At 52.8% G+C, this 11903-nt stretch overlaps 3 protein-coding genes across 3 annotated transcripts; 2 read left to right on the top strand and 1 right to left on the bottom strand.

Annotated features, from left to right (window-relative positions):
- Window positions 1–1652: 1652 nt before the first annotated feature.
- On the top strand, window positions 1653–2417 carry MIND_00204200 (uncharacterized protein; the record flags this gene model as incomplete). Its single annotated transcript, XM_037358941.1, has 3 exons — window positions 1653–2150; window positions 2197–2230; window positions 2275–2417. Exons 1-3 carry the CDS (start codon window positions 1668–1670, stop codon window positions 2415–2417), a joined length of 660 nt encoding a protein of 219 aa, XP_037224036.1. The 5' UTR covers window positions 1653–1667.
- A 522-nt stretch (window positions 2418–2939) lies between these two features.
- Window positions 2940–5043, top strand: MIND_00204100 (Carboxylic ester hydrolase; the record flags this gene model as incomplete). The annotated part of the gene is made up of 10 exons (XM_037358940.1): window positions 2940–3099; window positions 3146–3359; window positions 3408–3640; window positions 3691–3728; window positions 3777–3959; window positions 4006–4037; window positions 4082–4265; window positions 4319–4514; window positions 4563–4953; window positions 5007–5043. Exons 1-10 carry the CDS (start codon window positions 2946–2948, stop codon window positions 5041–5043), a joined length of 1662 nt encoding a protein of 553 aa, XP_037224035.1. The 5' UTR covers window positions 2940–2945.
- A 1375-nt stretch (window positions 5044–6418) lies between these two features.
- On the bottom strand, window positions 6419–7526 carry MIND_00204000 (Winged helix DNA-binding domain-containing protein; the record flags this gene model as incomplete). Its single annotated transcript, XM_037358939.1, has 2 exons — window positions 6419–7228; window positions 7281–7526. The coding sequence occupies 2 exons, from the start codon at window positions 7524–7526 to the stop codon at window positions 6419–6421; spliced, it is 1056 nt and encodes a 351-aa protein (XP_037224034.1).
- Window positions 7527–11903: the final 4377 nt, after the last annotated feature.

The raw sequence follows: 11903 nt of genomic DNA, 5'->3' as shown, positions 1-11903 counted from the left end.
TCTGCAACTTTCTTTTCTGAATTGAACAGAAAGCTGCGGATCACAGCTATTCCCAAAATTTGCGAAATATTTTGAGAGTGCATAATTTCCGCAACTTTTAAGTTGCCATCATCAAGGACCAGCCGCTCGTGCACACCTTCCAAACCCTCCAACCGAATGTCAAAGTACACTCACCAGACACCTTGGCTCGGGACATCAAGATTATCTTCGAGCACACACGCCCCGAACTCAAACGCCTGCTGCTAGTATGTTGTTCAATCACATGTCGGCACCAGTGCTGACATTGAGCAGAGGATTCCTGGTGTTTTTCACGCGATGCTCGACGGATGGACCTCATCCAATGTGTGGCCTACGACTTCCTCGGCGCCCCGGCAACATCCGTTGATGTGGAGCGGGCATTTTCATTTGGAGGTGGGATGGTCACCAAGCGGCAGCATGGCTTGGGCGCGGAAAGCATTCGTATGAATGCCTGTGTTGCGGCATGGTATAATGCGGGCCTGATCCCCGAATCTAGTGTAAGCAAGACACTTGGGTCTCGCAACTCGAGAAAGCCTGAGACGGTTGAGGTCTCAGATGAGGACAGTGCCTGAAGTGTAACTTTCCGTAGATTTGGTTGAATAAAGATTACATTGTGCACCTTACTTGGGCTTAATAGCAGTACCAACTCACAGGTCTTACCTGCGAATACCTTGCAGGTACCTTGCAATACCTGCGGACAGGTATACCTCCGGGTATTTGAATACCTTACCTGCAGATACAGGTATCTATAGCCTCAAGGTTGGTGGGAGTGAAGGTATGAATTTCAAAGGGTCAGAAAACTCGCAGGTGAGTACAAGTACCTTACCCGCACCACTCGTGCAGCGCTTTATCCTGGGGCCTGACGCCCATCCGATCCCTCCCTAACATTGTAGTGTATAAAAACTGTACTTACAGGATGTAGTCGCTAGGCTAATATTGTCTATTCTCCAGGCGAACACCCATCTCTCGAGCTCCTCAGACCCTCTCGAAGTCGGACCTCCAACACCCCAATACGGCTCGAGCCCAATGCTGACATCAGGCCCCTCGGAGAAGTTCTGTCATTGGTATCCCTACAAGCTCAACCCCCCTCCACCCTACTCAAAGCTCCACCCGGTCTTCCCCGTGGTTCAATATTAGTGAATACAAAACCTTCTACATCCTGACTTGTGGCTTCTAGAGTGAGCAAAAAATAATTATAAAAGATAAAGTCTACTACCTCCAAGCCTAGATAATAAAACTGAAAGATCTGTTTTCTTTTTTGATCCCAAGTTATGTGTTGGTCAATTATCTCAGGGACAAAGGTTGCCAAAAGGCAAGACAGCAGAGGAAAATATTCAGAGATAAAGATTGTAATGAAATTTGAAACAAACTGCTCTGAGAATCTCTTATGATCAAGCATCAACTAATAAATTTTGTGATCAGCGGTAGTTGCTTGCACCACTTTGGTTCCAGCTGAGCCGAAAGGAAGAGGTCTTGGCCTTTTCCCTCGGCCGACGTAGGAACGGTCGGCCGATCTCCCGCGCAACCCGACTTGGCCCGATCACCATCGCATCGCTGAGTCAGCGTGACTCGCCTCGTTTCCTCCGCACAGCAGCAGCAAGCCAGCCCTCCTTCCCGCATACCTACCAACCGCACCCAGCTATCGAACAATGACCAGCACAGCGCCGCCGAGCCCCTTCCGGCGCCGCGCGATCGGGCGGGCGTCCTCGCCGCCGACGTGGGCGTGCTACGAGCAGATCCGGGAGTATGCGGACAGCGACAGCGACGACGAGGGGAGCGAGAGCGGGAGCGATGAGGAGGAGAGCGGGGGGAGCGATGGGGAGAATGGTGGGGACGTCGTCGACGACGTCCATCACGATGACGAGGGGATGGCAGCTGAAATGGAGATGGAGGTCGACCCTGAGGCGCCGTCGTCGCCGGTCCCCGCGGCGGCAGAAGCTGAGGCCGAGGCTGCAGAGATGCCCCCGCCGACGCCCGCGCCTGTGACGGCCAAGGCGAAAGGCAAGCAGCGGGCGGTGGAGCCCGAGCCCCCGAAGCGGCGCACCCGCAAGGGCAAGCGCGAGCGCGAGAGGGTCTATACGCTCCGCCCCATCCTCACCATCCAGCGCAGCCAGGGATTCGTGTGGAACCAGGTGCGCATTCGCTTCTTCTTTTCTGACTCACGCTGACGGGTAACAGGATCTGTTTGTCCCGCCCTACATCAAGGACCGCTGTATGTCTCCAGCTCTCTTTATTTCGCTGCTTATGACAGTATAGACGTCGCATCGACATCGCCCCCCGGGAACGGCTTCCTCTCCACCTCCGTCTCCTCAACCAACTCTGCGCTGACCGACTACGAGATCGAGGTCGTCGAGATCCGCGTCCAAGAGGGCGAGTTTGACGGAATCATCCCCCAATAGAACTGCCTCCACTATTTGCATACTCTTTTCTCTTCTCTCTCTTTGTGATATCCCCACCCCCGCTGGCTACCCCCAAACTCATCCGGACTTGACTACAAACAAACTCTAAACGCTAACGCCTCATATGTACATATAAATATGCGCTTCTCCCTCGTCGCTCTTCGCGTTGCCCTCTTCGTGTATTATAATAATAACTGCTGTGTATCCCCAACTTAGCTTGCTGTGGTTTCCGAGGGCTGTGGGGGGCCTGATGGTCTTGATGTCCTACGTGGCGCCTTTCTCCAGCATTCTGCTCGGCACAAGTACGCTTGGGCACAGCCTCATGCTTCTTTCCTTTCAGCATCCTTTCCGTGACTCACGTTGGGCTTTGAACCGAGCCACACGGATGAGCGTTGGCAAGACCCCGGTTTTGCATGACTCGAAGGTGTTCTGCAGGTACCGCGATTGTCGGCACCGCCTAGTATTGAGAGGCACTACAAAAGGGCGGTGTGTCGAAATAGGGCCTGGTAACACCTTCTGACGAAAACAATGCACCTGAAGCAGCTCTTCTTTCTCGGAAGCCTCACACTCGCGTCCCCGTCCCCCACAATCGACCTCGGATACGCGAAATACCGCGGCGCCGTCGACCCGCACACGAACATCACGTCCTTCTTGGGCGTGCGGTACGCTGCGGCGCCGACCGGTGAGCTCCATTCTACTGCACCCTCGGGAGTCTGCTGACGATGTAGGTGCTGCCCGGTTCCGCGCGCCGAGACCGCCGGAGACGGCCCGCGGCGTGCAGGATGCGACAAAGCAGCCCGCACAGTGCTGGCAGGTCGACACCGTCGGGACGCTGACGACGAATCCCCTGCGTGGCGTGCCCATGGCGCGGGCCGAGCAACAACATGTGATACGACAGCGCGAAGTGAGCAACGTGTCGAGCGAGGACTGTCTCTTCCTCAGGTGTGTCCGCTGCCCTCCTCGTTTTGTCGCCTTGACTAATGCACGCAGCGTGTACTACCCAGGCCGGGACACGCCGCCACGCGCCGGCCCGCTGCCGGTCGTCGTCTGGATCCACGGCGGCGGGTACTACCTCGGGTCATCGAGCCAGTTCCGCGGGAGCGACCTAATAAAGGCGGCGGGCGAGGACATCGTCGTCGTCATCATCCAGTATCGCCTCGCGCTCTTTGGCTTCCTCGCGGGCAGGGAAGTCGGCGCCGGGGGCGACCTGAATGCCGGGCTGCGTGCGTCCGTTTTGCGTCTTCCCATTTTGTGTTCTTAGAGGGAATTGCAGTCGACCAGCAGTTTGCGCTGCGCTGGGTGCAGAAACACGTCAGTCGCCGGCACCACACCCTTCTTTTCTTTCGTTGATGCTTTTAGATATCGAAATTTGGCGGCGACCCGGCACGGGTGACGATATTCGGCGAATCTGCGGGCGGCGGCTCGGTCGTGCAACATATCGTCGCCGACGGAGGCAACACGAGCCCGCCGTTGTTCAACGCCGCTATTTCCAGCTCGCCCTTCATGATCTCGCAGTATAGATACAATGAGCGAGTTCCACAGGTGGGCCAGCTTTCTGTACTTCTCGGTTGCTGATATATTGTCGTAGTCTGTGTATAATGCCGTCGTCGCACGAACAGGGTAAGCCTTTTGTGTTTTGTGAAGCAGAACTGATGATGAAACAGATGTGCTATGGCTAAAGATTCATTGGGTTGCCTGCGCGAGCTTCCAGCGGAAGCACTTCAAGAGGCCAATGTCTATCTCAGTGCCAACACCTTCCTCGGCACCTACGCCTTTACCCCGGTCACTGGCGGCTCTCTGATCCGCGAAAATCCCATGGCGGCATTGAAGAACGGTCGCATCAACGGGGTACGTCCATCGCAGCTGGCGATCCGGCTGAGTTCTGACTGTGGGACGCATAGCGCTCGACGCTGGTGTTGGCAAACTCGCACGAAGGGCGGATCTTCGTTAACACCAGCCTGCCCGTCGCAAGAAGCGTCTCCGCGTATGCGCTCGAGCTGTACCCGAATTTGCCTGGGGAGTACATCCCCCAGATGGAGGAGGTTTATCGCGACGTTGGGTCGACGGCGGACAAGATCATAGCGCTCTACGGGGATAGTGAGTCTTGCCTTGCTCTCTCTCTTTGCCGTTCAACGCGTTTCATAGCGGTCTTCGACTGCCCAGCCTACGCTCTCCTGAACGCCGTCTCCCAAGCGGCCAACACCAAAAATGCCACATCCGCGGCGTACAAAGCCGCCCTCGCGATCCCCCCGGCGAACCACGGCGGCGACCTGCAGTACTACTTCCCGTCGCTCGCGATCGACGTGCCCGTGCTGGCCTACCCCGAGTTCTTCGCCGACGCGCGCTTCGTGCACGCGCTCGCGGGCGCGCTGCTCGCGTTTGCGGCGCGCGGCGACCCGAATGACGTCACCGACACGATCGCGCCGCGGTGGGCGCCGTGGGGCGCGGGAAGGACGGAGATGGTGTTTAACCGCGACGGCGGGAAGCCGGACGTGCGGCCAGGCAGGACTGATGGGCGCGTGTTGGAGCGGTGTCGGTGCGTGTTTTGTTTTGTTTTGGGCTGGGAGCTGGGAGCTGATCGGGAGGCAGGTTTTGGGATGGGATTGGGGAGTTTATCGGACACTGAGGTGTCCGGGATATGCTAGTAGTGCAGAGATTTGGGCTTGGACTGCCATTCAGCGCTTGTCATATCATGTACTTATTGCACTGGCAGAGGCGCCGGCTGGTGCTGTAGAAGAGGGTCAATGCAGTCACGGTGGTCCACAGTGCCAGCCCAACAGAGTACCAAGTAGTCTCAGTCTCAAGGTCTTCGTCCGCAGGGCAAAGACGGCCCTCCTAAGTCAGGCTGCAGAGCCGCTACGTCCAGCACAGTGCGTCCCGCAATCGGCCTCCCTCGATCGCAACCGGTGTGAAATAGCCAAGCAACGGAGACAGGGACTGCAGCCCCTCCGGATGGCATAAATGATCTTCGTGTTTCATCCATTAACCGATGAACACATAACTTAGGGGTGATAACACCCCTGGGGCGATCACACCCCTTGCCCTGCCCTTTGAGGCTATATAATATATAACAGAGACATGACCAAACCCGAAGAGGCGGCCCTCCTGTTTTTTTTTTTCTCATTCTGTTTGGTTCACTAAACAGACATGTAAGCTCAAAGACCAGACCCTTGTGCCAGAGGACCAACACTTCATTGTCAAGAAGCAGCTACACTGTCACAGTTCGGGTCGGGCCGTTCGGGGCCGATCAGGCCCGCGCAGGCCCGCACAACTGCCATACTCCTCAACGCTCTCCTATTCTTCTAACCCCTTCCCTTCACCCCTGCGGGCCCTATGCAGCACCCATCCCATCCGCCCTGGGACCTAGCGCCTATCCGATCCATCCCTAATATCTGAGCGTATAAAAAACCGTACTTACAGGATGTAGTCGCTAGGCTAATATCATCTATTCTCCGGGCTTAAAACCCATCTTCGTGCTCCTCAGACCTACTCGCAGTTGGACCACCCAATGACCCGATACGGCCCGAGCCCAACGCTGACACACTCGTGGCGATAGGTATGTACTCAATAGTGATGGCAAGGGAAGCAGATACTGAGTACATATGCTACACTTGTGTTCTGGGGAGAGGCGTTTTTTGGGGGATGTGGAATGTATAGTGGGGAGAATGGGGTGGGAAAGTTAGCAAGTGAGGAGAGGAAGACAATTTCAAAGCATGGTGGACAGTGAGAAAAGGGTGCGTACAAATCGTTGTGGTCAGAAGAGCATGTTTACAAATTTGAAGAGTAGGAAAAAGAAAAAGAAAAAGTAAAGTAAAGATGGGAGTGGTTTAGACTCGGTGCATTGTCCAGCGAAGCATTGGAAAAGAATCTTGAATCCATGCACAGATCACTGGCGAAAAAGTGTCCGCAAGCGGCCGGGCAATGTGCTAGACAACAGCATTGTTAATATCATAATATGATGCCTATTACTCGGATTTCGGAGTAACTCACTTTTATGTAATTCATAACTGCCTATGCCCGCCTTGGCTCTGATAATGCCATTGCTTATCTTCCTCCTCACTGCTTGGTGGTGTACCCTGTCCCTGGCCAAACAGGGTCAAATATGGCGCCCTCAACAGTCTTGGATCCACCAGCTGTTGCTGATGCTGACCATGAGCAGTATTCCAAACTCCAACAGGCCGGATAGGCATATCATGACTTGACCCTTGCTGGAACTCCTGCGGGGTCCAGGAACGAGAATGCGCAAGCGTTCTGTGAGTCTGCTGGTAACCAGCGGGGTACATGTTTGATTGAGAGGGTAGAGGATTGGAAGGTGGTGCAAAAAGATTCACTGGGGCTGGTTGATGGTATTGGCGAGGGTAAAGAGGTTCTTGTGATGGTGTGCCAAAACCGTCACTAGAACGAGAGCTCTGGCTACTGGGAGACGGTGTTGGAGAAGGAGAAGGCTCTTGTTTAATCTGAGTGACGGTATTGATGTGGAGGTGGTTGCTGTGCTCAGCTTGGTATTGTGCTAATGACTTCTGGATATATACTGGTGGGTGGGAAAGTTCCTGGTGGCGCTGGTATTGCTGCTGCTCATACTGCTGCTGCTTATATTGACTCTCACTTGCAGATTTAACATCTGTCTTGCCTGCTTTGATCTTATCATCAGAATCATCCTCTGAATCCCCAGGGTGGTGTTTACGATGCCGCTTGGTTCCTTCTCCTCTCGAATAGTCCAGGGTCCAGTAGCTTCCCTTGCCAGATACCTGGAGTGGCCTGTCAAGTTGTTGAAAAACTAGGCGTAGTGACAGGGCATGTCGAATTGAACACTACAAGCTGTTGAGCACAATATTACCATGCAAAAACAAATAGCCAACATACCTTCCAAGCAGCGTTAGATGGCCCTCCTCGAAAAAACTCATAGCGTCCTTCAATTGCTGAGTATATTTCCTTCAATGTCAGTCTCTTGGTCTCGCTCTCGTAAATTGCCACCTCAATAAGAAGGGGGAGTGGCACACTTGGCCTCATATCTGCTGCATAGTCTGGCAAAGCAGAGAGGGTGATAGGGATGTTTTCTGGGAGGTTAAGCTTACGACGGAGGATGGAAGCTGGGTCTGGGCCTGTCATTGGGACTTGAGACTGGGGTAGTATTTGTGTCAACTCTGGACCTGGGGCTGCTTGAGAAGAATTACTAAATGGACTCTGTTGGGCCCAAGATTGAGATGGAGAAGGATGAGAAGAAGTTGGATATGGTGGGGGCTGGGGCTGGGGCTGAATATGATGGTAGAGAGTATATTGTGGGTGACCCTTGGCAGGAAAAATGACAGTTAATACAGAACATATAGGAAAGAGTAAAGGAACATACCTTATAGCTATGGCTGGCTTCCTCTCTAGTCTCCTGTGCCATTTCCCTATATATATTGGATGTATTTCTCTTCACCTTGAATGTTCGAGACCAAGGATCATATTCTATGTTCTTGATATCCTCTACTGATTTGGAGCTATCACCATCCTCTGACAGCTCTGCTGACCTGCCTTGAACTCTATAGCTTGATCCTGTCATCAATGATAGAAAATCAAGAGTCCAGAATGATTTTTTGTTGTTTTCATGCCCAATTTCAATATATTTGAATATGTGGTGGGAGCCAAGTGCATGCCTTACCAGCTTCTGGATGATATTCTTAGAGGTTGTCTCATGCAGGAGTAATGCAACCAACCTTCCAAACTGTAGGCTTTCTTTCCTGAGCAGACCCTTCAATCTCCTCATTCATAAAGAAGTCATATCTATTGTAAAGGGCTGAATAGATTTCCCTAAGTGTACACATTTTCAATGGATGTTCATATATTGCTAACTGTATCAGCTGAGATACAGAGAATAGAGGATGACAACCAGGCTCAGCATCTGGAAGTGAAGAGAGGGCAATTGGCATATTTAATGGAATTTGAAATTTTTCATAGAAATACTTCTGATGCATACTTTTGGTGTTGAGTATGTTTCTGTCAAGATTGTTCCCAGTATTGAGGAGATTGTTGAAGTAGAGCACATCTGAATAGTCAGAAGATTATTTTACAATATAAACATAAAGGTCAATATACAAACCATTATCTTGAATGATATAAGATTCTTCTATTATTGTCTGAGCTACCATTGCCAAGTCTTTTTGATGCTCCTATTAAATATATTACTTGTGATTTGCTGTATGATTAGCACTTACATTAATCAGGAAACTAGACCAGGTATCATCATGTGTGATTATTATTTTGGCATCAGGAAACTACAAGATGAATTAGTATATTTGTGTGCATTATAAGTAAAACTGATGGAACCTGCAAGAGCAAAAGGTCATTAATCACATACAATGGATGAACTATCTAGAAATTATCTTAAATCAAATTATCAAGCAGGTATACTTAGTATCTTTTTGATGGAGATAATTCTAAAATGTTTACTGGATCTATCTCATTATTATCATGAGATTCAGAACTTTCTTTGTAATTCAAATCTCCACCATTTCTCAAAAGAAAGTTCGAGGAGAATGAAGAGTTTCTGGGCTTTGAAGAATTACTCTTATCAATAAAGTCTGGCAGAGATGATTGTATAATAGGTTGAATCTTGGCACCAAATAATTTGCCCCACAAGCCTTGACCTAATGCTATGGTAAAGCCATGAAGGAAGATAGTCTGGTTAAGAGTCTCCCGATCTTCTGGCTGAAAAAATACTTTACTCCGTGCAGGAGGGCTACAATCAAAGGTATATCCTAGTGGGGTTGAGCTTGGACTAAGAGAAAGAGAACAGGTCTCCCCAAAGGAAAGGTTCTGATACAAGGCAATACCTCCTCCAATTGCCTTCTCATAGCCAGTTATAAGATAGAGTCTACCATTTGCTAGCTGGCAACCTCGCTTGCCATTAACATATTGGTACCAGGATTCAGCATTAGTTGCTGCATATTGCCGCATAGTCTCCACATTTTGCAGCTTCATCAGGTGGGACCCATAAGGTAGGGCTAGCACTGCCCCTGATTCAGGCTTGCCTCTAAAATCATAGTTAAAGCTGCTAGTAGAACTATAACCCTTTATAAAGGCAACATTTCTTTTAGAATAAAAATACTCACCTAGTGTAAGGGCAACCCTGGAGACTCTGACAAAAGCCTAGCAGGGGAGGATCCAAAGCGTGAATAAAAGCTACAGGAATACACGGAGGGACCGACCTAGCAGGGGAGGATCCAAAGAGAAGAAACTCTAAGGGTCCGCCTGCTAGGGCGTCAACTATATACTGGTCGTCTGTAACTGCCGACGTAGAGTGCAGAAGGCCTGAGCAGCGTCGCAGGCTCTGTCCCAAGGTGATCGTTGGGAGGGTCTTGACGGATCGGTGATTGTGCGGGCGAAGGGAGGCTGTGGACGATGGTCGGGGTGGGTCGGAGCGTCCGAGGGGGCGCTGGTCGGATGCGCCTCGGATGCGTTCGGAGGGTCCAAAGGAGGCCGAAGCGGGGGTTCCCCTGACATCACCCCCCCCTTTGAATGCGGCGTCCCGACGCATAGTTCGGAAGGGCAAGGAGTCGAAGGTCGCTGAGGCGATGTGCCGTGGTTTACCCGGGTACCTCCGATAGAAGTCCGCAATCTTGTCTGGTGCAAAGACACGGTCGAACCGAACCCACGAGTCGTGTGAAGCGTCGTAGCCTTTCCACCTGACGAAATAGTTGAGACGCTTATACCTTATCCTGGCATCCAAGATTTCCTCGACTTCCCATTCGGGGACTCCGTCCTCTAGCTCGGGGGGCGGTTCGTCGTAGCCGGGTCGTCCATTGAAGGGGTCGTCCTGAGCGGGCTCGAGCTTAACAACGGGGAAGACGGGGTGGAGCTTGGAGTAACGCGGGGGGAGGTCGAGCTTGTAGGCACCTTTGCTAACCTCTGCGAGCACCTTGAACGGTCCGAGGCGCTTGTGGGAGAACTTCTCGGAGGGCCGAGTCGTTCTAATGTCAGAGGCGTCCAACCAAACCTTATCACCAACTTGAATATTCGGAGCGTCCGAACGTTTCCGATCGTAGTACCGTTTATACTCATCTTTGGCTTTAACGAGCGCGGCCTTTGCCTCGGAGACGCCGTTAGCTATCCGATCACGAAACTCGTTCACCGACTCCAACTCTGAGCGGGCACCTGGCTCGAAACCCATTCGGGGGAGCCGACCAGTGTCCGTCATAAAGGGTACCTGTTGAGTGGAGGAGTGAATATGGTTGTTATAGGCGAACTCAGCGGCAGGGATAAGCTCGTCCCAGTCGTCTTGTTGGTAGTTGGTGAAGATCCGGATGTACTGCTCGAGCTCTTGGTTAACGCGTTCGGTTTGTCCGTCGGTTTGCGGGTGGTAAGCCGTAGAGGTGGCCGGTTTGACGCCAATTAAGCGCCAGAGTTCGCGCGTGAAGTCAGCGATGAACTGCGAACCACGGTCCGAAATGTACTTCTCGGGGGTTCCGTGGTGCCTCCAGACATTCCGATAGTACAACCGGGCGGCTCCGACCGCGTCTATTGTCGTATGGCACTTGGTGAAGTGGGCGCGTTTACCAAGAGCGTCGACGACTACCATGACCGTGTCGTACCCATGAGCTTCGGGGAGCTCGACGATGAAGTCCACCGTGACGGTGTGCCAGCGTTCGGGGGGGGACTTCGGTCGGGTGTAGCTCTCCGTGCGGGAGCCTTCAGAGGGCCTTCGTGCGGCAGCACAAGTCGCAGGTCGCGACGTAGCGTCCGATATGGCGGGACATCTGTGGCCACCAGTAGTTGCGCCAAAACCAGCTCTAGGGTTTTGAACCGACCGGGCGTGTCCGGCGACTCGCGTGTCGTGGCAGAGCTCGATGATGCGCCTCCTTAGGTCCTTGTCTTTGGGGACTACAACCTTGCCGCGGAAGTACAAGAGATCGCCCGAGACGGCCCACTCGTCCGAACGTGATGAGCGGGGGCCCCGAACTTGACCTCGGACCTTCAGGAGTTGCCGGGCCGCAAGCGCGACGGGCTCCTCTAGGTCAGGCTCACCGGATAGCGCTTCCTTGATGTCGCGGACAAGTTCGGACCCAGGCCCAGAGACAGTGACGGCCTCAAGCGCACGAACGTGAAAGAGCTCAGGGCGCAAGAGGGTGACGTCCGAGTTGTCTTTGGAGATGCCGTGGTCAGGCCGGCGGGAGAGAGCGTCGGGGCGGCCCATCTGGCAACCTGGGACGTGGTGCAGCGTGAAGTCAAACCTAGAAAGGTACAACGACCATCGGGCTTGCCGACGGTTAAGGTGCTGTGCCTTTCGGAAATACTCCAAATTCTTATGGTCAGTCCAGATCTCGACCGGATGCGCGGCGCCCTCGAGGAAATGCCGATACTCCTCGAGTGCGCGGATGATCGCGAGCATCTCCTTGTCGTGAATCTCGTAGTTGCGCTGGACATCATTTAAGCTTTTGGAATAGAACACTACAGGGTGCCACTTCCCGTCCGGGGCGGATTGTTGTGAAAGAACCGCCCCCGTCG

Source organism: Mycena indigotica, assembly GCF_014461135.1.
Source record: "Mycena indigotica strain 171206Taipei chromosome Unknown Mind.scaff0002, whole genome shotgun sequence".
In the NCBI taxonomy this organism is placed as follows: domain Eukaryota; kingdom Fungi; phylum Basidiomycota; class Agaricomycetes; order Agaricales; family Mycenaceae; genus Mycena; species Mycena indigotica.
The sequence above is the reverse complement of the archived record's forward strand: the minus strand, read 5'-3'. Positions and strand labels throughout refer to the sequence as shown.